The 26,586-nt window shown below is 35.9% G+C and overlaps 1 protein-coding gene across 1 annotated transcript; it reads right to left on the bottom strand.

The window, feature by feature from the left end:
• Window positions 1-609: 609 nt before the first annotated feature.
• On the bottom strand, window positions 610-6,171 carry LOC149567425 (disease resistance protein Roq1-like). The gene is made up of 5 exons (XM_089820610.1): window positions 5,417-6,171; window positions 3,436-4,633; window positions 3,065-3,265; window positions 2,065-2,877; window positions 610-1,888 (listed from the first exon to the last, which is right to left on the bottom strand). Exons 1-5 carry the CDS (start codon window positions 5,941-5,943, stop codon window positions 1,397-1,399), a joined length of 3,231 nt encoding a protein of 1,076 aa, XP_089676736.1. The 5' UTR covers window positions 5,944-6,171; the 3' UTR covers window positions 610-1,396.
• Between the last annotated feature and the right edge of the window lie 20,415 nt (window positions 6,172-26,586).

Below are 26,586 nucleotides of genomic sequence, written 5' to 3'. Positions count from 1 at the left end.
AGTGACACCCTCATCTTCTCTTCTGCCGACTCGGTGGCCTTCTTACTTTTAAGTTTTGTTTATCACTCATGAGTGGGGATTTCACACTTATTACAGACCAAACAAACACCTCCTCAACTTCGTAATTTGGGAATCTCCTACTGATGCTCTGTTACCAAATTGATGTAGACACTCAGCCCGACATATTTATGATTTGATAATCTTTAGCAGCTACATCAGTTAAGTATATGTAACACGTTCTCGGTCACATCGAATCCTGAATGACCAACAATAAGAAATAAAACATAGTTCCATTACATTTACAGGTTGAAAAGCTTACAAGGACTTTGATCTCCTCATACCCCAAATCTAGCCCACCACAACTAATCCTTCATAATCCGCTTTAAGTTCAGAAGGCACTCTCCTATTTGATTTCTCATCTTCAACTTCTATGGAATTATTTGGAGGCCAGTCTCCTGAAAATCAGGAGTCCGTTTGCATCAATAGCTCATTCAAAGCATAAAATATTTAAATTCTGTCCTCGCTGTCCTTATATTATTTCCTTGAAGTAAGAAACAAATCTACAAATTTCACTCCCAACAATCTTTCACAATCTATACAATTAATGAATAACATAAAATGAAGCTGGCCCAATTTATTAAATATGACAGTTCAATTTTTGATTCTTCATGATGCACAACTGAAAATAAGACAGTAAAGAAACAAGAACATAGAAAACAACAGAGTAAAGCCTCCTGATGATAACTGTAAATCTTGCATCTATTTCTCTATAAGTAAAATAAACTAACATATCTAACACCATTAGCAATGACATTAGCATGTACGCCTCTTTCCAGCTCAACTTGTATGGCAGAATGAGCAGTTATTAGGCTGGTCCATAATACACTTCAGTCTGTACCCAATGGACAGTTTGCAGTCTAATATCTTATGACCAATAACTCAACGTCCAAGTATTTCATTTGAATTTTGTCTAATCATCCCACAGCCTACCATTTAACTTAATTATATGGCTCAGGGATTTTTGTTTGCTGGACCAATTGTTCAGTAGTATTTTGTTCTTTCTTTCCATCATTGTAATATTGTCATGCCCTCTGCTCCTTGCTAAGTTTCTTCTAGCTATGTCCTTTGCAGCTGTTTCTGCACTTACTTTTGTAGCATTTGCATTTTTGCAATAAATAAGAAAAATGACAGCTGCTTCCCATAACTGTCATGAAGTTCTTGTTTGACAGGCAGGGATGACCATCAAACGTCAGGCCTGCTTGTGATGCGAAGTTCAGGCAATACCCATCTTTCTCTGCTCACTCCATACAATAAAAAAGAGAAGCAACTGATACAGGAAATATGCTGTTAGCTGAATGTGGTATTTTACCTCGCAACTTAATCTCTGCAAGAATTTCTAAGATATATTCAACTTCCACTGATGCAAAAATTGGGAAGCATTCTGAGAACTTGCATCTTCTTTCTCTCCTTCCAGAAAAAGAAGTTCAACATGCCTTACTAAACTCCCATGCTGTGCAAATTGCTCTGGTACTGCAAATGAGCAGCTGATAACATCTCCTGTAACAAACTTGAACCTTGTTTCCCCTTTATAAACACATATTCGAAGGATCATTTTCTCTCTGTAACTTGCGATGGAATACAATGGAAGTGCAAAACTTTTAAAAGGTATGCAGTTAGGATCTGCAGTCAACATGGTCGTTTGCACGCGCATCTCTGGCACACGGACATTCTCCTTGCTACATGCTAGAACAAAGCAAAATAAGATGGCTTCACATCTTGTTTCCCTTTGAACTGGGACGCTTAGCCCACCTACCAGGGGATATATTTCTGTGGATAGTTCATCTGGAGGGGTTCCTGAAACCTCCAGCTGCTCCAAATATGGAAGTTCCTGTAATTCAAACAATCCAATCATATGAACTCTTGAACGGATTATTGATCCCACGAGTTTCTAATTGCTATTGGACATAGTTCGCTGAAAAAATCTTGTTTGCATCTAATAGCCTGGAGCAAGGTTAGAGTTTGTTTATCCATCAGTGCTAAGAGACTACAGAAAAACAAGCGTACCTTCAGTAAATGGTAAATATTTATTTCAAAGCTGCCACAGTCCGCCATGCGTAGCCTTTGCAGAGACATGATCTTGGGAGCAAGAAAATGCTCAATATGTGGTCTTGGCCTCGGTATAGAATCATAGTCACAGGGTTCCATGGATTTACAAAAAATAGGGTTTCCCTCAAAAATCATAACGTTCAACCTTTCGACTTGAGTCATACTAGAGAATTTCTGCAGTTGTGAGCAACCAGCTATGTCTAAACAAATGAGACCTTCTGGAAGATCAGTCAATTCCACAAGTTTCTTACATCCATCTAGTTTGAGCCTTTTTAAAGAATCTGCTAAATCTAATGATGATATTTGAGCAAGACTATGGCAGTGAGAGAGATCAAGAGTATCCAACTTCGGCATAGAAGCCATTATGGAGAACCTTTGCAGTTTTAAACATTGTTTAACGTTGAGATTAATAATACCCCTGGGAAGACAGAGCAGTTCTACAAGTTCATTATTTTTGGCTGCCTTAAGGTACGCTAAAGATTTCAGATATTTGAAACTTGATGGGATTTTTGACAATAAATTGTTGCTAATGTCAAGGGTATTTAGGTTGACCAGATTTCCAAAAGTTTGAGGCAAAGCTTCTAAACAGCATGAAAACAAGTATAGCTCTTCCAAATAGAGAAGCTCTCCAAATTCTTTTTGGAGACAAGACTGTTTAGTGCGACTCATATCAAGGTAGCGTAGAAGTTTGAGTTGGGCTATTGATTTAGGCAAAACAGTAGAAAAGAAAGATGGTCCGTTACTGTCACTGTCACTCTCTGTTTCAGGCATCTGCAAGAATTAGAGATCATGCGAGTCAGAGTGGACTAGCCATGAGCAGAGCTTAACTGAAAAGACTAGAAAAAGTTATTGACTAGAACATTGGCCACCTAATGTTAGGGATGCTTATTTTTTCCCACTACTATGCAATCTTTATCTTATGCTTTCTTCTTTTGAAGTAAAAAGAAAGGCAGCTCACCTCTAGACATGGTTCGCATTCTTCTAATTGGCAATCGGAAAGGACGAGGTATCGCAGATTCAGAGGAAATATTGTTATTTGAGTTCTCAGATGTAAACCCCACCAAAGCATAAATTCTAAATTATGCATGGATTGCAGAGAATCTATGCCCTGAAGCTCCAAGTATCTTTTCCACATGACTCCTCTGACACTTGACATTTCCTGATCAAGGAAGAGAGTTTGTTGGCGCATGTATGAAACGAAACTGTTAAAACTTAAATATATGGAAAACTATGGAAATATGCTTTCAGAGGTGCTTGAGCAGCATTGTGTTGGCAAGAAAACAAAAGAATATACAAAACGAAACAGAAGGCAATGGTTTTGTTGACTACCTCTTTGCGAGCAATGACATTGAATATATCCCCCTCCCGCCACACTCGACTGCGTTTAGCTGGATCGTTCCATGATTCTTCTTCAACCATTCTTCTGCCCAAGTCTCTTATTTGATTATGCATGCTGAATTCACAAAAATAAGGACCAAGTTCATCATTTTGATCTTCGTCTTCAAATTCATTGCATTTATGCTCTTGTATTACTATGAGTGACTTCCCTTCAAGATTTTGAAGACTGGTGTACACAGCCCTGCACCCTAGAACACCCCAAAATTTGATATAGAAATCCATGTTGTAAGCCCGATTGCTTGAGAAGATGCCATCCTGGAGCTTGAGTGTGATGAAAAAGCAGGCAATGTCTAAGAAAATCCTCTTCTCTTGCACAGGAAGCGCATCATAACTGACTTTCAGGGTTTGGTAAATTTTTTCGTACTCAACATTTTCAATTTTAGTCAAGGCGTCACTCCAATATCTAATGTTCCTTTTACCATATAGATGCGCGCCTATAATTTCCAAGGACAGAGGAAGACCCTTACAAGCTTTTACGATTCTCTCTGTCATATCTTCATAGCCCTTGTCAGGGCAGGCTCTGAGAAAGGCATGCCAACTGAACAACTGCGTGCTCTCTTCTGTATCCAGGCCCTTCATATGGTAAACAGCATCTACTTGTCCAGCCTCCAAGATACTTCTATCTCGACTGGTAATAATGATTCTGCTACCTTGTCCATACCAATCCCCCACCAGAGCATCGACCTGTTTCTCGTCGCTAACATCATCTAGAATGACAAGTGCCCTCATGGATGCCAGACAATTTCTCATTACGACTTTTCCCTGATCTTCGCTATTCAACTTCATCTCAGCTTTCATCAAATCCTGAAGCACATGCTGCTGCAATTTTCTAAGGCCCTTTGAGGACTCTCCTGCGGTGGCTCGAACTTCAGATACAAAAGATGAAGCTTCGAACTGGTGGTGGATCTCGTTGTAAATGGCCTTTGCTAGCGTAGATTTCCCGAGCCCCCCCATTCCCCAAATACCAACAATCAACCGATCAGCTCTATTGTCATCTACTTTGAGCAGCTTTATCACCTCCTCGGTACGAGCTTTGAGTCCCACAGGGCGTTTTGCCACATCTAATACAGTAACGTTCAACGTCTTGAGAACATCCGTAACCATCTGCTTCACAAGCCTCCCTTCGTACCTGCACCACACAACTCCAGGCAATCCTGAAACAACATCCATTAAAGCGCCGTACGTTTCTTATTTCCCTTGAACGGAGAATAATGGTGGGTCTGTTCGGGCAACTGGTTAAAACTGGTTGTCAATTTGGGGATTCGCCTAGCAATCTGTCTTAAAACGCTTTGCGTTACTAATCATCCCCCCTCATTGATTCAATAAAGAGATTACAATTTTAGAGCTAAATCTAGAATTTTAAACAACATCCTGCGAAAATCGCAAGTAAGATGATAACTAATTGAAATTGACCGACAACCCATGAAGATTCATTGGCACATCAACAATATTTAGTGACATCTGTAGGGCTAAATCAGTTGCTCGTCATTCTCAATCTCCCCCTCCTCAATGAAGAACTGAATTTTCTTGGATAACTAGTATATCCTCCCTAAACTATAATATAATCACGGTACAACTCCTTTTAAATAAACTGCAGAGTGTTTTAGCGTGCAATTTAAATTTCTAGGCGTTCACAATGAAAATTACCAGAATCAATTGATAATATTGAGTCTTCAGATGCTTGAAATGGATTCCCTAAACTATAAATTAACGAGCAGTCTACTACTTTCTATATCAGTGACAATAAGCTTAATGAATATGCTGCCTTTTCACAACTTTCTATCAGTGGGCCTGTCAATTACTACTGTTTTTCAATGTAACCTAAACAACTATGAGCAGCTTGTCTCATATTTCTATATATATGTAAAGATAAATGATTCACAGACTTTTCTAAGGAAAACAATAAATATACGCGAAAGCCGTTTCAGTGAGAGACCAGCCTGAGAGAGAAGAGACGTCGCAGAGCGCTCTTTTCCAGGCAGTGATCTCATAGTCTTTGTGTCTGCCTTGAGTGTAATGGTTATGGAAAGCCTCGGCATATTGACCGCCTTTCTTATCAGGGTATCTCACATCCGATGGCTCCACATTATAAAACAAGGGGATAATTGTTGTGCCTGTTGACATTGACTTGAAATCCCACATAAGCGCGAGCTCCTTGAGACACCATGGGGAGCGGGCATAATGAACAGAAAATATGGGTATGTGGATTGCAGAGCTTTGAATTGCACGCTGAAGACTGATTCCGATGTTCTCGCCCTTTTCCAGTCGCTCACTGTCCAAGAACACATGAAGTCCTGCAGTTGACAGAGACTGGAACAGATGATCCACCAGGGTTTTTCTGACATCGGCACCTCTGAAGCTCAGGAAAACATGGTACCTTTTATGCCGGCTGTTAGGAGTATGCGATGAAAGAGGTCTGTAATGCTTGAAATCCTCCATTCGCCTTCACAATGCTGAATTAACGTTGCTTGTAAAACTCATTGAAACCCAGATATACAAGTCGCGGGAAAAACTAAATTAAAATAAAGGGGAAGATGATACGAAGGAACCTCTTGGAAATCCATTATCATTTTCCGTGGGGAGTGTGTAGTAGTACCGCCCAATCGGAACGAGAGAATACGAAGGAATATACTGGGAAATTCAGTATCAGTTTCTAGCGTCGGTGTTGGGAGCCGCCCATATACAAAGTCATTTCTAGAGGCACGCTAATTATCATATCCGTTTTTGCAATCCCATCTTGGTATCAAAAGTTATGTATGGAAAGTCAATTCAGCAAGTGTTCTTTTGTCTTCTCTTGATCATCCCCTCTATATATTTTTTTAATTTTTTCTAATAAATCTATCTTATCTTCTATATATCTTTCTACCTCTTCATCCCTCGCAGTGTTCATACCTCTTTAGATCTCTATCTTTCCCTCTCAATCTTTATGCATTTTCCCCCATCTCTTGCTTTAAACTCGTCTCTTTCTCTATCTTTCTCTATCCCCTCTATATCTAAACACCTCTCTCTCTCCCCCCTACAACCCTCCCTCTCTTTTATCTCTCCTTATATATCTCTTCATATTTCTATCTTCATCTTTCCATCTCTCCCTTTTTTCACTCTTTCCTTGTGTCTACTCTATAAATCCTTATCTCTACTGTCTCTATCTACCCTTTTCTCCTCTCTCTTTATCTCTTTATTTCTTCTCTAAATATCCCTCTCCTCTATATCCATATCCATCCCTATCCTTCTCTTCCTCTGTATTGCTATATGTCCTTATCTTTCTCTCTCTTACTCTTTCACCTTCTATATTGTCTGCCTCTTTCTATTCCTATATCTCTGTCGAGATCTCTCCCTTTCTCTACATTTCAAACATAACATGACCTTGTTGATAAACAAGTTAAATAAGAAATCATAAAATTAGATCTATATTATTATTTTTCTTAAGGATGCACTCCTACAAACTTTATGGGAAATATCATATATTCTATGTGTTTTTTTTTTTTTTCGGTGGTAGCAACTTCGTCTAGGACGTTTGAACCTCAAACATTCACTTCCTTGAAAAATCTAATTATTCTTTTCAAATAGTCCACCAAACCTAAAAATCATACAAAAATGTAAATATTTATCAGAGCTAATGTACTACAATGGCCCCCAATTGCTAATGAATAATAAAAGGCTTCCACAACCCAAAACTTTCATCCTAAAATCCTGGTAAAAAAAATGAAAATGCAAAAACATATACGGAAGTTCAATTTTTTTTTGTATTTTTCAATGAAGACTTTTGATCATGTATGTATGCCTATATATCTTGTTGGATTCTCCTTGTTGGAAGTGTGGGTAAAATGCACAAGTCAAGGGATGTTGCATGGCAGAGGAAAGAGGAAGAAGCATCAAGTAAAGAGAGGTGAAGAAAAGCAATGGTGTGCACGTTTTCCAAGGATTTTATATTGAATCTCTAATTAAGATTAGAGGATATTTGAGCCCCTTCTTCTATGAAACTCTAATTAAGATTAGAGGATATTTGAGCCCCTTCTTCTATGAAACTATCTCCACTTCCCATCAACATTGACCAACTATCAAATCAATATTTCTTTATCATTTAATGCATGTGCTTGTTTTTATTTGTCTTTTTTTAATTTTATGAAGGGGACTAGACTTCCAAGTGGGGACCTAGAAGATTCTTTTGCACTTCAAGCCTCATAATTTTTGTATTTGAACTCTAATTTTTTATATGTTCCTTGTTGTGGATCCATCTTTTCATTGTTGACAAATTAAACACTACCACTTGCAAATTATTTGGTCAATTTCTTGAGGAGTCACCCATGTATCCTATTTTTACTAGGGCATGTTTCATGTGATTAAGCATCATTTTTTGTTAATAAAATGCTTAGAATCACATTGTATCAAAGAGGGACACAATGTAGATGCTTAAAAATGGTTTGCACTTGCACTTTCATCATTAACATGCGCTAACATTTCCTCATCTCCTATCTCCTAAATTCGATCATTTTGGCCAACTTGATTATCATTGAATCCCATATCAAAGAATTTCAAAACCTTTTCAATGCTTATCTGACCATTTCAAAATGCTTTCCAAATAGCTCAAGATGGTATGAAATCATCTTAAATCAACCCTAAACATTTCAAAAATAATTTAAAATCTTTCTAATCTCCTCAAAATTATTTCAAAACAACTCTAAGACAGTTAACAACAATTCTAATCCTTTCAAATCAGTCACAAAACATTTTGACCCCTCAATGCTTATTTGCATCTTGCTAAATCTTTTTCAGACTCATCATCATTATTTTAGATCTTTATCAAGCATTCTCAAATTAATCTTGGGCATTTTTGAGTCCCTCATCATCTAGTCAAACCTTATAAAATCAACTCAAGTCATTAACCTCAAACCAATCATCGAGCATTGTTGAGTTCCTTAATGCCTAGTCAAACCCTATCAAACCTCATCAAATCAACTCATTTCATCATCTTCCAACCAGTCATCAAGCATTGTTGAGTTCCTTAGTGTCTAGTCAAATCTTAATCAAACCTTGTCAACTCAATTCATCATCAATCATGAACTAGCTAATCATCAACATTGTCAAGTCCTCTAGTGCGTAATATAGTCAATTCAACCTTATCCAAATTGATTTACTAGTGTTGAAAAAATTTGTTAATACTATTTTAAACCAACTTTATCAAAACAAATTGATGAATAATATGGCATTTTAAATGTTTGTTGAGGTCATACATCATCAATCCTTGTCTAAATCAACTTGACAAATCACCAATCCTTCTCCAAATCAACCTAACATGTCATCAATCTTTGTTCAATCATCATTATATGATCAATCAATCATGTTTTAATTCTTTTTCAAATCATTAGCATTGATCCACTACAATATTTGGCATTGATTTTTTATGTCAATTCATTGCTACAAAAGACAACAAATCATTGACAGTTTGACAAACTAGGTTGTTGTAACACCCCGCCAAGGAACCTAAAATAAATTAACTTATTATGTCACTACACTACAACATTTGAGGTCAAATTGTGAACGCAATTTATGATGGTGGTGTAATTTGTGGTGATTTTCATGTTTTTTTTGTAGTTGTCCCTGACATAGTCGCAATAATGATATTTGCATTGTAATTGTGATGCTCGTGTGAGTATAAACAAAAAGAAAAGAAAAAATGACATAAATCATTCCCCATTTGTTTTGATTGTGGTGGAGAGGTGCACACAAAAGAGGGTGGAGAGCTCCAAATAAGGGTGGAGATCTCTAAACGTTGTCATACCCCTCTCATTGGTGCATTTCGTTGTTGTGATCTCTAAATTTCATTGTCGTGCCTTTTCTTTGCGATTTTGTTGTTGTGTATCTCTGCATTTCATTGTTGTGCCCTTGCCCTGTGATTTGGTTGTCGTGCCCTTTTGATCTCTGCATTTCGTTGCCATGCCTTTGCTCTGCGATTTTGTTGCCATGTCATTCCCTTATGATCTCCATGCCCCGCTTTGCAATTTCGTTGCCATGTCATGCCCTTGCTTTGCAATTTCGTTGTCGTGCCCTAGCTCTATGATTTTCTTCAAGGGAGCTATGTAAATGTTGGTTTCTTTTCTTTCTAAATAGGTATATCTTTGTATTTCCTTCTAAAGATGCATATTTAGCGATTTTTTTTAAGGTGCTTATTACATCTTAGCACAACAAAAAAAATTCATCTAGCTACATACATATTCTAGAATCCAAATAATAAAACAATAAAACTTACTCAACCCATGCTAAGTGACTTACCTCAAGATTCTCCAAAAAAATAATGCAAACCAAGAAAAATGGACAGAGTTCGCAAGAAATTTTACAAAAACATATCATAGAAGATATTTTTAGAAAGAAACTAGCCATAACCCAATTAAATGGGTCTAGTTGCTGATTAGCTAGGTTGATTACAAATTCCTAAAGAACTGTCATCAGATTAGGTCAACACCCTTACTTGTGGACCTCTCATGTCAAGCACTTTCTATATTGTTTCAACACCATGTTCTTACTTCTGAGCTAAAAGTTCTTTAATTGTATTTTCTTGTATAACATTAATTTTGTTGAACAATTGTAAGCTCTTAGAAAATGCATTATTGTTTTCATGTATGTATGTATATATAATAATGAATAATAATAATATTTTCATGTATGTCAAAATAATAACTAACATTACAATTGGATCATATAGTAATGAAGTAATCAACCCAACTAATAAGCAACTAGACCAATTTAACTGGTGTTTTCAATGTCATAGTACCTATTGCAACACTATCTTGGATTCTATCTAGTGGCTCCCATAATATTCTCTATGTTGTCTAGCTGTTGTTTCTGTTGTGTAGTCTATTTCTAAAGCAACTCCTTCTCCTTCTCTTTCTAAAGCCATTCCTTGTCCTTCTTTCTCATGCCTTAAATTTTGATTATCAAACTTCTAAATATCTGCCTCTCATTAAGTCAAGCATTTTCTGTATTGTTTCAACATCATGTTCTTTCTTTTGAGCGCCTAACAGTTCTTCAAGTGCATTATCTTGTAAAACATTAATTTTTTAAAACAATTGTAAACTCTTAGAAAGTGCATTGTTGTTTTCATGTGTGTGTGTGTGTGTGTGTGTGTGTGTGTGTGTGTGTACATATGTATGTATGTATGTATGTATGTGTGTATATATATATATATATATATATATATATATATATATATATATATATATATATATGTATGTGTGTATATATACAGAGAGATCTTGTGCATTGTGGATTATGGATTATAAACAAAAAAGAAAAGAAAACATGACATTAATCATTCCCCATTTGTTTTGATTGATTGTGGAGAGTTGCGTGCGAAAGAGGGTGAAGAGCTCCGAACAAGATTGAAGAGTTCTGAATGTTGGTGGAAATCAGTGGAGATATAGGATTTTGTTGTTGTTCCCTTGTGATCACTACATTTCATTGCCATGTTGTGCCCTTTTGATCTTCTTGTCCTTGCTCTGTGATTTTCTTCAAGAGGAGAAGAGGTACATATGTAAATGTTCTTTTTTTTCCTTCTAAACATGTATCTCTTGTTCATATATAATAGCTTTGGTCATATTCAAGGATAATATGTATGTAGATCAATTCACTATGTGAACTAGTTTACATGCATACATACACACTTGCATAGTACTTGTGTAAATTAAATTAATCATTCATGTCTTGAATTCACACAAGTAATTATCCTTGCATTCAATCGAAATTATTCATACCAAACTAAGTATGCAGAAATCTATACTTATAGATTATATTATCTCTTGGTGATTGAGTAAAGATCTCATGCATAATATCGTCCAGGCAATGATCAGATGCATTCAAATTAAATCATAATAGGATCGATCAGATGATCCATTTATGTTACTTCACACTTGTTTTATTGAACATTTTGTTAACATAATTAGTAATACTAAAATTATATAGCTACAAATAGTACTCTTGTTTATTTTATTTAATCATATACATTTCAGACTATTCTTTTTCTTAAAATTAGACTATATATTTGCTATCACTAAAACACAAATATAGATCTTTGATAGTTATCTTTTTTAATTCCAAGATCTTCATATTTAACATGAAGAGTTTCCACTACTGGAGAGTGGAATAGCCACAATGTGGAGCCAAATAGCTCATGGTTTTTTCCACCAAATTATATTGTTATTATATTTTTGTTCTTCAAAAATATTATAGGTGAACTTTCTTCTGATTTTCCATACATTTAATAATTTGTCACTTTTCGTTTGAGGTAATTTTCTATTTTGAGATAGAGACATCTATCATAAGGATGGACATGCCAATTTTGATCATCTCACTTTCAAAGTTGATTCCCTTATCAAATTAATGAAACTACTTGCAACTAACACCTTGATTTTCTGTAACTTGCCATATCATCCATTCACACAACCATCTTCTTCCTATCCCACCATAGCACACAACCCTTGTTTGAGGTTTATATCTTAGCCCCTCTTGGGTTTTGAACCTCATTGAACCTATTTCAAAATGGTTCCATTGGTTTAAGGAGGTTCATATGTTCGATAAGTTCAATGTCCTAGGCAGTTTAGTGGTTTCAATGTTTAGAAGACTCTTGGCTTGGATCAGAGTACTGAGATTCAAAGACTTTGTAATTTAGATTGAGTGGTTCATATTAATTTGTGTAGATAATTTTAGATGTCTCTAAGAACATTTAGGTGTATTTTGGTTCATAATAGTCCATGGACCACAAATCAATATCAAAGTTCACAATTCAAAGGGGAAAGATTCTAAACATGAAACTAGTGATTTAAAGTGTTGGTTCATCAATCTAAATGTACAACTCAATGGTTCATGTTTGACAATTCCAAGTACCCCATACCATTTCAGAAGACCAAGTCTAGTGATTTGTATCTAGCAATTTGATGATATAGAAATTCAATATTGAGGAGGATATATTGGCATCGCAAATGAATCATCCCATATCCATAAACAACATCTAATCTTCTATAAGTCTTTCCCCTCTAAAGACCCAATACATGGAGCCATTATCATCATGAGTAGACTCACTCTCCTCAGACGAATTCAATCAAAACTATTCATACCAAACTAAGTATGTAGAAATCTATTCTTACAAATTATATTATCTCTAGGTGATTGAGTAAAGATCAAATACAATTTTCCAAGGTGATAAAAATACATATGTAGATGTATGTATGTATGTATCCCTAAAGCATGTTGTCACGCCCTTGTGATCTCTGTATACACACACACACATGTGTGTGTGTGTGTGTGTGTGTGTATAAATAGAGAGATCTATGTATATATACATACATACATGCATAGAAACATACATATGTGTGTATGTATGTATATACACATACACATACATAAAAGAGAAGCTTCTCTATACATACATACATACATACATAGACACACACATATGTGTGTGTATGTATGTATATATACACATACTTGTACATAAAGAGAAGATTTTCTAATCACTTGCTAGGGGAAATATAAAGAGATACATGTTTAGAAGGAAAAGAAAAGAGCATTTACATAGGTACCTCTTCTCCCCTTGAAGAAAATCACAAAGCACTACTACATTTGGGCCCAAATACACCACAAATTACACCGTTGTCACAAATTGCCATCACAATTTGACCATAAATGTTGTAGTGCAAAGGGCACAAAGATCAGAAGGGCATGACACGATAATAAAATCACAGAGAAAGGGTGTAGAGATCACAAGGGCACGACAATAAAATACAATGATCACAAGGGCCCAACAACAAAATCATAGATCTCTATTGATCTTCACCAAGGGCATGGCAACGAAATGAAGAGATCATAATGGAAAAACAACAAAATGTAGTGATCACAAGGGCACAAAAATGAAATCTCCATCAATGTTCAGATCTCTCCACCTTTGTTTAGAGTTCTCCACCCTCTTTCGCACGCATGACTCTAAAATCAAAACAAATGGGGAATGATTTACATCATGTTTTCTTTTTTCTGTTTATATCTAAAATCAACTTCACATTGTGTTGTAACTCTAGCATAGGTGTTTGATCCTCGATAGCTTTCATTTCAACATTTCAACATTCAAGTTTTCAAGTTTCCTCTTCATTATATAGTCCTTTCTACCCTAAAAATCGCTTTGTTACTTGATTAAAATCAAGACTTGGACAAAGCAAATGATACAAAACCTGTTGCCACTTTAAAAAAATGATGCCTCCAACATTGCAACCATATGATAAATGGAAATTACACATGCCCAAGCCATAACCTAGTTAAATTGGTCTAGTTGTTGATTAGTTGGGTTGATTACAAATTCCTATAGAACTTTCATCAGATTAGGTATGATAAAACAAACAATTAGTTGTTCCCAGCTAGTAGGATCAAATATAGTTTCCCAAGGTGATAAAATTGCATATGTAGATGTATCACTTGAATGCCATGCATGAAGCACATTCCCAACCTTGAAACACTCTTATAAGAAATGGAAAAGCAAATACAGATGCAATACATTAGAAATTGCACAACTTGTAGTCTTTATATATACATAGAGATCTTTTCACAAGTGCTTATTACATATTAGCCACAATAGAAAAATTGATCCAACTGCATATATTCCAGAATCCAAATAATTAAGCAATAAAACTCACTCGACTCGTGGTAAGTGACTTAGCTCAAGATCCTACACAAAAATAATGCAGACCAGGAAAAATGGGTAGAGTTTGAAAGAAATTTTAGAAAAATATATCATAGAAGATATTTTTAGAAAGAAACAAGCTATAATCTAGTTAAATTGGTCTAGTTGTTGATTAGCTAGGTTGGTTACAAATTCCTATAGAACTGTCATCAAATTAGGTACAATGAAACGAACAATTAGTTGTTCCCAATTAGCAGGATCAAATAAAATTTTCCAAGTTGATAAAATTGCAGTGCAGATGTATGTATGTATGTATGTATGTATGTATGTATGCATGTATGTGTATGTCTATTTATGTATGTATATGTATGTATGTATATGTGTATGTGTGTGTGTGTGTGTGTGTATGTATGTATATATGTGTGTATACATACATACATACATACACACGTGTGTGTGTCTATGTATGTATGTATATGCATAGAGAGAGATCTTGTGGATTGTGGAGATCAGTGGAGATCTAGGATTTCATTGTCGTACCCTTGTGATTGTTGCATTTTGTTGTCATGCCCTTGTGATCTTTGCATCTCGTTCTCATGTCCTTGTGATCTTTGTATATGTATGTATACATATGTATATGTATGTATACATATGTATATGTATATATATGTGCATATGTATGTATGTATGTATATAAATAAAGAGATCTTGGCACAACATAAAAACAATAAAATTCACTCAACAGGTAGCATGGCCACAAATGCAATGGCAACACCTATTGGTAAGTAGATTCCTCTCTCTCTCTCTCTCTCTCTCTCTCTCTCTCTCTCTCATTTTTCATGTGTTTATTTCACTTGAACTATAATTTCTTAGGGGGCATGTTGTAATGTTGGATTCATTTTATGCAGGAGGCAATGAAGACATTCCTAGATGTACCCATCTGATGAATTACTCATGAGTAATGAAGATGGACTTCCCCTAAGAGTAGCACGAGGTAATGAGGACATTCCAAGTACTTTAAAGATTGATCTCATGACATCCCAAGTAACATACCACGCTTATACACATGGATGTTCAGGTAATCAACCTTACATTTAATAAAAGGAATGTGTGCTTCAAAACCAAATGTTAAACATAACTATATAAGGAGAGAGTTAGGATGTATATAGGTTAACCTTACATTAACTATAAACTACAATAGAAAGGTTAATAGAGGAAAACTGCTTGATTATGGAAAACTGCTTGATTAGCTCGAGTGGGCGTATGATGGTGAAGAGTTGTTTTAGGTGAGTAAAGCACACCAGTGGTTATAGGAATACAAATACATCAAAAAAATTAGAAACTAGAATCAAATATTCATTATAGGGAGTATTCAAGGGTCTTGATCTTGTGGATATGGGTATGTAGGTAGCCTGGTAGGCGGAGTATGCCTCCAGTGTGCATATACCTTGGACATAGTTAGGTAGCACTTAACTATTTTAAGACATTATATGTTAACTCACGAGGCTCATTCCCTTGTAGAAGCTTGTGCCACAATGACATTACCTCTAAACCATGCGAAGAATGTTGAAGTGGTTCCCAACCTTAAAACACTCTTATAAGTAATGGCAAAGCAAATGCATATACAATACATATATTACTATTATTTATGTATATGTATATATGTATGTATACATGTATGTATATATGTGTGTGTGTGTGTGTGTGTGTGTGTGTGTGTGTGTGTGTGTGTACAAAGAGATCTTGGAACAACAGAAAAATTGATCCAGTTGCATACATATTCTAGAATCCAAATAATAAAACATTCTTCAGTAGACATTTGTGAGCACTAGGTGTGTGAAGGCTCCATGCAAAAATATGTAGAAGCAAAAAAGCTCATGAACATTTTCAATGACATGTTTTCCAAGAGCATACACAAGTTCCTCAAGATGACTTCTATCATTAAATTTTCATATACAATTTGCTTGTTATCATTCATTTCTTTAATAATTTTACTATAAGAATCCATTGCATTTTGTATTAGGTGATGAAACCTATGGGTACAATTATATGTTTAGACAATGGGAGTATGCTTACACTAAAACACGTCCCACGTTTAACTCAGTTAGGGTTTTCTATAAGTTTCCTATGGACTTAAAAGGATTATCATTTGGTGTTGTGGGTTATAAATAGAAATATCTTTATTGTCTAACAGTGGAACTAATTTTGAATTGGTGGGTACGTTGTATTTCATTTGTAGATTCAATAGAGATTTTGGTAGTGCGAGTTGTAAAGGGATTTCATGTTTATGATCTGCTAATGGAGATAAGTTTCTTAATTGCAACTTTAATTGGTACATATGTGTGCAGGTTATCAAAGGATTAGAAGTCCCTAAGGATCTCACAATGGAGATGAATTTCATACAAGTTGAAATGGTTCGTATGTAAATTATAAATCTTTTGGTACGGTGAAGTAGATAGAGATTTCATTTTATGATTTGATGTGTATGTTGTAAATTATCTTGTATATTTTTTTTTTGTGGTCTCATTATGGGTCTAACTTTCATATATTTTTGGATTGCTATTGGAAATCATTTGTAGACTTAAATATAGATCTTTTGGTATGGTTTTTGCAGACTACCTCTAGTAATAACCTTAATTATTACTAGTCATCGCCCACAGTTTGAATTTAACAAGGGAATATTGTAAGTCATTGTAGTTAAATGGAGAGAAGATTATGTAAGACTTGCATCTAGTTTTGAGGAAGGCAAGTGGAGACCCAAATGATTTTTCCTCTATCCTTTCCACTTGATAAAAGCATTAATCCAATTTTATTCATTGTTACAATTTGCACATCCGATGGCTTTCCCCATCCAAAATCAACCTCATACAATGAAAATCTTGGAGATCTTACTGCATTAGTTCCATATACGTACCCATCCATCATTGCAATCAACTTGTGTTCTACCATGAGATTCTCCCTTCTCCAACTGGCTAGCAAGTGGATAGAAAAACACTAAAACTGATGAGAGGCTTTTTTTCATGTGCTTTATGAATGAAGAGTATTTAGTGAAAGTAAGGTGTGTGTAGACGAAAAGGCATTGTATGTTTTTGATGTGTAACCATCCAAGATCAAAATTGGAGAGGAACATGGTTTGTGCACTAAGGGTTGGGACTGCAGGTCTTACTAGAGAGTATGCCTCTAGTGCTATATTGAGATAAATGGGAATAACCCATTCCCTATTCCTAGAATGATCACCTAGTGCCACTTTGGAATTTTTTTTGCCTCCAACATTGAAACCATATGATAAATGGGAATAATAGATGCCTAAGCCATAACCTAGTTAAATTGGTCTAGTTGCTGATTAGTTGGATTGATTAAAAATTCTTGTAGAACTATCATCAGATTAGGTACAATAAAATGAACTAACATTAGATTAGGTGAATACCCCAATCATTAAATCATTGTGAATGTGAAAATATGATCTTCTCTATAAGATGGTGTTTGCCTTTAAACATTTGTAACAAGTGAGAAATTAATTTTGGCATATTTATTATATCTGTCCACTAATAGAAAATGATTAAACTTCATTATTTCAAGCACACTTTGTGTCCAACAATGAGACAAATATGAGAAACACTTTTTTATTCCTCTAAATGCAAATGCAATACATGATAAATTGTACAACTTGTAGTCCTCTGATAGTTGGATTGTAAATTCTCAAAGACACTTGCAAGTGAATCCAATGTTAGAGTACCTAGCACAACACTTTCCTAGATATATTGCCATGGACTCTCTCCCATGCCTTAAATTATGATCAAAATTATGAATACCTACCTCTACCATATCTAAAATCAACTTCACATTGTGTTGTAACTTTGGCATAGGTGTTTAATCCTTGATAACTTTCATTTCAACATTTCAGCATTCAAGTTTTCAAGTTTTCTCTTCATTATATATTTGGTTTATCATTTATTTCCTTCAATTTGATTATGTTGCATCTCAACTAGTTTCTCTAATGATGCAATCACCCATCTATCTTTAGATTGTGCAAGCACTTGTTGTTTTATAGAATCTACTGCCACTCTGGAATTTTTTTTGCCTCCAACATTGAAACCATATGATAAATGAGAATAATAGATGCCCAACCATAACCCAATTAAATTGGTCTACTTTTTGATTAGTTGGGTTGATTATAAATTCTTGTAGAATCATCATTAGATTAGGTACAATAAAATGAAAAATCAGCTGTTCCCAACTAGCAGGATCAAATACAATTATCCAAAGTGATAAATTTGCATATGTAGATGCATCACTTGAATGTCATGCATAAAGCACATTCCCCAAATTATAACAAATGGTTGGATATAAAGGCTCCATATGCTGGCCCAACAATGGAAGCCAAGGATGTAACCATGCATGTATTGACACACTCTCCCTATGAGGATCCCAATTATCTACTATTGTTGTTAATTTGGGCATCACTATATGATCTAGAATGTTATGAAGTAATGAAGTTGGTAGTACCTTCTCCCATGTCCCCATAAAATGTAACATAAGTTTAGGGTCCCTTGGCTCCAAGGAATTTATAGCATCTATTCTCACTACTGGAAGAATAAATTAAGTGAAGAGTTAAGTGTAAGGAGTTGAAGAAGTAATTTTTGCTTCTATGTAAATGCCATAATCATGAGGCTAATTCCCTTGTAGAAGCCTTTATCACAATGAAATTACCTCTAAACCATGCAAAGGATGTTGAAGTGGTTCCCAACCTTGAAACACTCTTATAAGAAATGACAATGCAAATGCAGATGTAATACATATATTACTCTTATTTATATGTATGTATGCATGTGTATATGTATGTATTATTTTATGTATGCATATACATATATATACAAGCCATAACCCAGTTAAATGGGTCTAGTTGCTAATTAGCTAGGTTGATTACAAATTTCTGTAGAACTATCATCAGATTAGGTACAATAAAATGAACAATTAGTTGTTCTTAGCTAATAGGCTCAAAGCTGATAAAATTGCATATGCAAATGCATCACTTGAATGTTAGGCATGAATCACATTCCCTAATTTATAATAAATGGTTTTATATAAAAGCTCCATATGTTGGCCCAACAATAGAAGCCAAGGATGTAACCATGCATGTATGAGCACACTCTTCTTTCGAGGATCTGAAGTATCTACTACTGCTACTGCAATGACAAAGAAAATGTAGATGCAATACATATATTACTATAGGCCATATGGAGTACTACATAAAATAAACAAAAAAGAAAAGAAAACATGACATTAATCATTCCCCATTTGTTTGTGTAAATGCTATAATCATGAGGCTCATTCCCTTGCAGAAGCCTCTGCCATAATGACTTTACATCTAAACCATGCAAAGGATGCAGATGTATGTATGTATATATGTATGTATGTACATATATGTATATATATGTATCTAGGTATGTATCTACACACACACACACACATAGACCAGGAAAAATGGTTAGAGTTAATATCATTGTTAATGGGCATTATATTTCCCCTACATACATTACAGACACACACACACATGCACACGCACACGCACACGCATACACACATACATACATATCCATATTACCCATTAACTCTACATTATTTGTGTGCAAGATTTTGAGGTAAGTCAGTCAGCACGGGTTGAGTGAGTTTTATTTTTTTATTATCTGGATTTTGGAATATGTATGTAGTCAGATCAATTTTTTTGTTGTGCTAAGATGTAATAAGCACCTTAAAAAAGATCTCTCTGTATGCATACATACATACATGTATATGTAGGTATGTATGTATGTATGCATATGTATCTATATATGTATATGTATATGTATATGTATGTATGTATGTATTAGTGGAGATCTAGGATTTCATTGTTGTGCCATTGTGATCATCGCATTTCATTGTCATCCCCTTGTGATCTCTACATCTTGTTGTCGTTCCCTTTTGATCTCTACATCTCATTCATTTTATTGTACCTAATATGATGATAGTTCTATAAGAATTTATAATCAACCTAGGTAATCAACAACTAGACCCATTTAACTGGGTTATGGCTTGTTTTATTCTAAACATATCTACTATAATACATTTTTGTAAAATTTCTTGCGAAGTTTGCCCATTTTTCCTAGTCTGCATTATTTTTGTGGAGGATCTTCAGATAAGTCTCTTAGAACCTTAAAAAAGATATCTCTCTCTCTCTCTCTCTCTCTCTCTCTACATACCTACATATATTTATGTATGTATGTATGTATTTACGTGTGTATGTATGTGTAGTGCTATGAAATCTAGTGTGTAAAGAACATAAAATTTACAACTAAATGACAAGCAAAACAACAATAAGACAAAAGGAGACACTACGATGGAAAGCAAACCAAAAATGATAAGCTCCTCAAGTGTAACTTGTGATGACCTTGATCTGTCTAAATATGGATGGATGTGTGCTCAAGCATGCTTCAAGCCTTCAATGGGTAAGAGTCTCTGAATGGATGAAATATGGTGTATGGGGTGAGTGAGAATTCCTACATGGAAAGTGTGTGATTTAGTATTTTTGCTCTTTAAAAAGAAATTATAAGTTTGCATAGAAGTTGAATGAATTGTGAGAGGGGAAGGACTCAATTTATAGGCTAAGGGGTGGTGAGATGGAGGGTCAAGATGCAAGGATGGAGAAAAGCCGAGGAAGGGCTAGAATGCAAGAAGGGAGGATCACATGGATTGTGCTTGTTCAAAGCTCTAGCCTTGTGACAAGTGTCTCAAGGGGATTGGATGGTCAAAGTGGGGGGTCAAAGCAAATTGTGAGGGAAGAGGAGTGTGGAAGAAGGATGTAAGAGGCATTTAAGGGCATTTATGACATGTAAGAGCCATTAATGCTCTTGGATAGGAATGTGAGAGGATAGGGAAGACTTTTGACATTGGCTTGCATTAGAAAGTCTTAACCCTTTCTTAAAGTTGTGCACATGTTTAGGAGGGGGATTAGGCTAGGCTTAGGATGGGGGCTAGGAGGTAAGTGGTGTAGCTTTTATGGGATGGGTTACTTAGTTGGCTAAGTGAGGTTAGTATGGGTGAATGGGTTGGATTAGGGTAATGATAGGGTTTAGGGATGGTTAGGGATTTGAGATTGATTTTTTAAATGCTATATTTAATAAAAGGGCGATGTGGGATTAAATTGAATAGATTTTTGCATTTAATAGAGGAATGGAGATTTAATTGATAAATTGATTTTGGGTTATCATTTGATTTTATCTATTAGACTATAGTTAATTAAATTAATTAATTAACTAGGGGATGACGATTAATTACTTAAATATAAGATGTTTAATCAATAATGTCCTAGAAGATAAATAAATTAGATTACTTGGTGGTGTAATCAGATTTAGATGTCTACAATATGTATGTCCCTTGTGATTGTTGCATTTCATTGTCACATCTCATTATCGTGCCCTTGTGATCTTTGTATATAGGCTTTCCACCCACACTCCTAACTATTTCAAATAGTTATAGCACCTATATGAGTTGTCAAACCTAATACCTGACCTTCTTAGGACTACATTGTCCCTTTTATTCCCCTAGTGGTGTGTCTAGCACCACTAAAAGAAAAAATACCAAAGGGAGCCCTAGGTCTTCCTTAGCCCACCTAGGTACCCCTCCACCATACTCCCCCATAGAGAAAAGCTATGTCACTCCTGTGGAAAATATGTCTTTACTGATGCCTAGCTTGTTGAAATCTTCCTCAAAAATCCATGTGGTTTCTGAATTTGGTTTGCTTTTCCACTTGGGAAGGTGCTCTACGTACACCTTGTTTCTCATGGTTTTCTTCACTATTGAGTCTAACAACTTTTCAGCTTCCAACTTGGTGGTGGAGGGGACTACTGCAGGTTCCAAGTCATCCTAAAGTCCTTGACTATTGGTAGCATTAGTAGGCAATGTTCCTTTAAATAGAACCAAGTCTTTCAAATTTAAAAATGATTATATGCCCCTGATGGTAAATCCACATTGTATGCATTTTCTCCATATTTTTCTATGATCTTGCAAAGTCCTACTCTCTTCATTTACAACTTGGCAGGTACACCTTTTTGCAATCTTACCTTGTTTAAGTGCACCATGACATAATCCCCAATGGAGAACTGAAAGTCCTTTCTCCTTTCATCTACCTTGTCCTTTAGCTTTTGGCTATTGTCTTGAATAGTCTTTTTAACTTGTTCTTGTATCTTTTTCATGGTTTGGGAAAAATCCCCAACATGTCCACTTCTATGCTCCATTCCTCCAAGTTCCCTAAACTAACACACACCTCTAGGATGCATGCCATAGTCAATTTCAAAGGGGCTTCTACATGTGATTCTATTCCTACTATCATTGTAGGCATACTTTGCTTAGGGAATGATGAAATCCCATGTTTGTCCATACTCCTTAGTTAGGCATCTTAAGAGATTACTTAACACCTTGTTGACCACCTTAGTTTGACCATCAGTTTGAGGATGGTATGCTGATCCAAATGACAAATTTGTGCCAAGTCTACCCCAAAAAGTCTTCCAAAAGTGACTCATGAATTTCACATCTCTATCTAAAATAATGCTTAATGGAAGGCCATGAATCCTCACAACCTCTTTGAAGAAAATATGGGCAATGTGGCTTGCATCACTAGTTGTTTTACATGGGATGAAGTGCCCTAGCTTGCTGAACCTATCAACCACTACATAGATACTATCATAGCCTTATTTTTTCTTGGGCAGTCCTAATATGAAATCCATTCTCACACACTCCCATGGTTTGTAAGGAATTGGTAAGGGCTAATAGAGACCTGCATTGCTCATCCCTCCTTTAGCTTTCATGCATATCATGCACTATTCCACATACTTAGTCACATCTCTAACTAGTTTTGGTAAATAATAGAATCTTTGGACTAGTTCTAAGGTTTTACTAACCCCAACGTGTCCACTTAGACTCCCATTGTGTTTCTCCTATATTAGGTTCTCTCTTATTGATACCCTTGGCACACACAACTAATTACCCTTAAAGAGCAACCCATTTTGTAAGGTAAGCTCAGGAAAATTTTTGCGAAAGTGGTTCTAAAAATTTGAACATACCTTGTAGGCCTCTCCAAAGTCTGCATCCTCCTTATAGAGACTCTTAAAGCTCTTTATTCTAATGCTATGTAGTTGAACTTCTTGAACTGTTAACACCCTCCTTCTCAATGCATTTGCCACTTTATTCATTAATCCTTTCTTATGCTGGATTGTGAAAGTGAATGCCTACAATTACTCCATCCACTTCAAGTGCTTACTGCTCAACTTTTCTTGAGTGTTGATGTAACTTAGAGCCTGATTAACAATAAATAAAAACATTCCTTGGGCAACAGATAGTGCCTCCACTTCCTAAGGGACTGAACTAAGGCATAGAGTTCAAGGTCACAGGAAGAATACTTCTTTTTGGCCTCATTAAATATTTCACTAAAGAAGGCTACTGGCCTACCTTCTTGACTCAATACTCCCCCTACTACTCGGTCACTTGCATTACATTCTAGGGTGAAGATTTTCTCAAAACAAGGTAGTTGCAAAACAAGTTGGGTAACTACTTGCTTCTTAAGCATTTCAAATGACTTTTTAGCTTCTAAGGTCCACCTAAACTTGGACTTGACTCCACCTATTATGGTTTCTAGCAAAGGTGCACATATGCCATTAAAGTTTCTAAGAAACTTCCTATAGAATTGAGAAAGACCATGAAAACTCCTTACCTCAGTTGACGTAGTAGGTGGCGGCTAGTTGAGGATTGCAACAACCTTCTCTTGGTCCATCTTCAAGGTTCTCTACACTAGCTCTTGCTTGAGGAATTCACACTTCTCAAGATTGATGGCAAGATTCTCTTCATGCAACCTCTGCAATACTACCTCCACATGCTTGATGTGTTCCTCCTTAGTCTTGCTGAAGATGAGTATATCATCTAGATACACAACTACAAATCTACTTCAATGTTCTTGGATGTTGTTTTCCATTCATCTCCCTCCTTAATCCTTATTTGGTGGTATCCACTCTTCAAATCTAGTTTAGCAAAATACATTGCTCCTCCAAGGCAATCCATGAGATCCTCAATCCTTGGTATTGGAAACCTATATCTAATTGTGATCCTATTTATGGCTCTTGAGTTTGTACACAATCTCTATTTTTCTCCTTTCTTGGATGCCAACACATTAAGAACTACACATGGGCTTATGCTCTTTTGAATTAGACCTTGGTCCATCAATTCTTGCACTTGCCTTGCCACTTCCAAATTTTAGTTTGGACTGAGCTTGTATCTTTCCTTGTTAGGTAGGGATGCATAAGGAACAAAGTCAATTCGGTGACTTATAGCCCTTCTAGGTGGTAGTGTAGCAGGAGCCCTATCACTTACTATATCCTTATAATTCTCAAGCAACACTTGTACCTCCTTTGGTAATGACTCTTTTACTACATTCTCTTCTCCTTTAGACTTCAATACTACTGCATAACTTTGGACCTCCTAATTCTTGAGGTCCTTGAAAAATTCCTTACCACTATACAACAAGACACTAGGTACTTGATCTGTGGCTCTTCTCCCTCCAAAAAAGATTGAATTTTTAATGCCCTACCCTTCTTATTAAATGAGATGGAATTCATCCTCCCATCATATACTACTTCTCTATCAAATTTCCAAGGTCTTTCGAACAATAGATGGCAAGCATCCATGGGTAGGTTGTCACACAACAATTTTCCCTTATACCCTACAATGGAGAAGTCCACCCAAATCTACTCATTGACCAGTATACTTTGTCCTTTCTTGAGCCAAGTCACCTTTTAGGGATTCACATGTGGTACCTTAGGTAGCTTAAGCTTTTCTACTGCTTCCTCTGATATTATGTTGTCAGTAGATCCAGAGTTTACTACTGCTTTGCATACCTTCCTTAGGATCTTACATCTGATCCTAAATAGAGATATTCTATCTTTAGGCTCATTAGGAGTAGGTTTTTTAATCAAAACCCTTCTAAACATAAAATTCTCTCCCTTTTTTGACTCTATATGGTCCACTTTAGAATCCTTACTATAGTTGTCCTCTTGAACATATGCTATCCTCTTGTCAGGGTTATAAAAAGAGGGCTTATTAGGGCATCTATATGTTGGGTGGCCTAATTGACCATAGTTGTAACATTTCATAGTGGAAAAGTATGAATTTATTCTACCTGATCCTCTAACCCTATTAGAGCCTCCTTGGCTACCTCTCCCTCTTCTATAACCTCCTCTAGAAGTTCCCTCATTGGTTTTTAGTGAGCTTGCTCTCACCTTTATTCATGTGCTTATTGCCTCTACCTTGGTAACCTCATCTTTGTCCTCTCTTAATTTTTTCCCTTGCCTCTATCTTTGAAGTTGGAATTCCCTTTCTTCTTGTTCTTTTCCTCCACCTTTAAGGCTAGGTGATGACACCTTTGAATAGTGTTTGGTGCCCACAAACTAAGTTCCTCTTGGATGTTCCATTTTAGAGCTCTTAGGTATCTAGCCACCTTTCTTGGCTCTTCTTCTTGATTTTTGGATCTTAGACACAATATTTGAAACTCCTTTGTATAAAAGGTCACATCTAGGCCTTTTTGCTCTAATCCTTGCATTCTTTTATGGAGTGTGATTTTAAAGTCTTTTGGTAGGAAGTTCTCCTTTAACTTAGTAACTATGGCGTTCTAGTTGGCTATAGGATTCTTGCCCATGCTGATTCTCTCATCTTGTACATACTTCCACAATGTCAAGGTTGACCTCTAAATCTTGACTTAGCCACTTTGACGTTCTGTGCCTCTAATACTTCTTCACATTCAAAATAGTTCTGCATGCTATCCAACAAATCCATTACTACATCAACATACATTTTCCATTGAAAAGTGGCACACCTTCCAAATATTTTTCTCCTAGGGCTTTGATAGAATTCAAGAAGGGCTCTTCATTCAAGATAGGGTCAAGTTTAGGTTTTGCTGCCTCCTGACCCTTCTCATTATCTTCTTCGTCCTTCCTTTTTACTACATCAACAACTTCTTCCATTTTTTTCTTCACCTCTTCCAAGGCTACTTAAAGGAGCCTATTCTTATCCTTTTTCTCATCAAATTCTTTGGCTAGTACTACATTAGTCACCATATTGGACTCACCTTCTAATTATCCAGTAGCTGTAGGCATACACTATTTTTCCCAAGTCTTTAACTTGCTTTGATACCACTCTGATGTGACTACCAATCTTGCTTCTCCCCCAAGCTCTCCCTTACGGTCTCCTCAGGTCATAGACTTGACCAAATAGGTCTTCCACACACCTTATGCTCTTTAAGAATCTAACCAAGTAGATCCTAACCTTTCAATTGGTACACATCAATCAAGTAGAACAATATTGATTACTAACTCTCCCTCAACACAAATAAACCCAAATGA

This window comes from Cupressus sempervirens, chromosome 3 (assembly GCF_028749045.1).
Source record: "Cupressus sempervirens isolate cs-2001-9-10 chromosome 3, ASM2874904v1, whole genome shotgun sequence".
Lineage (NCBI taxonomy): Eukaryota > Viridiplantae > Streptophyta > Pinopsida > Cupressales > Cupressaceae > Cupressus > Cupressus sempervirens.
This window is presented reverse-complemented; position numbering and strand designations above follow the sequence as displayed.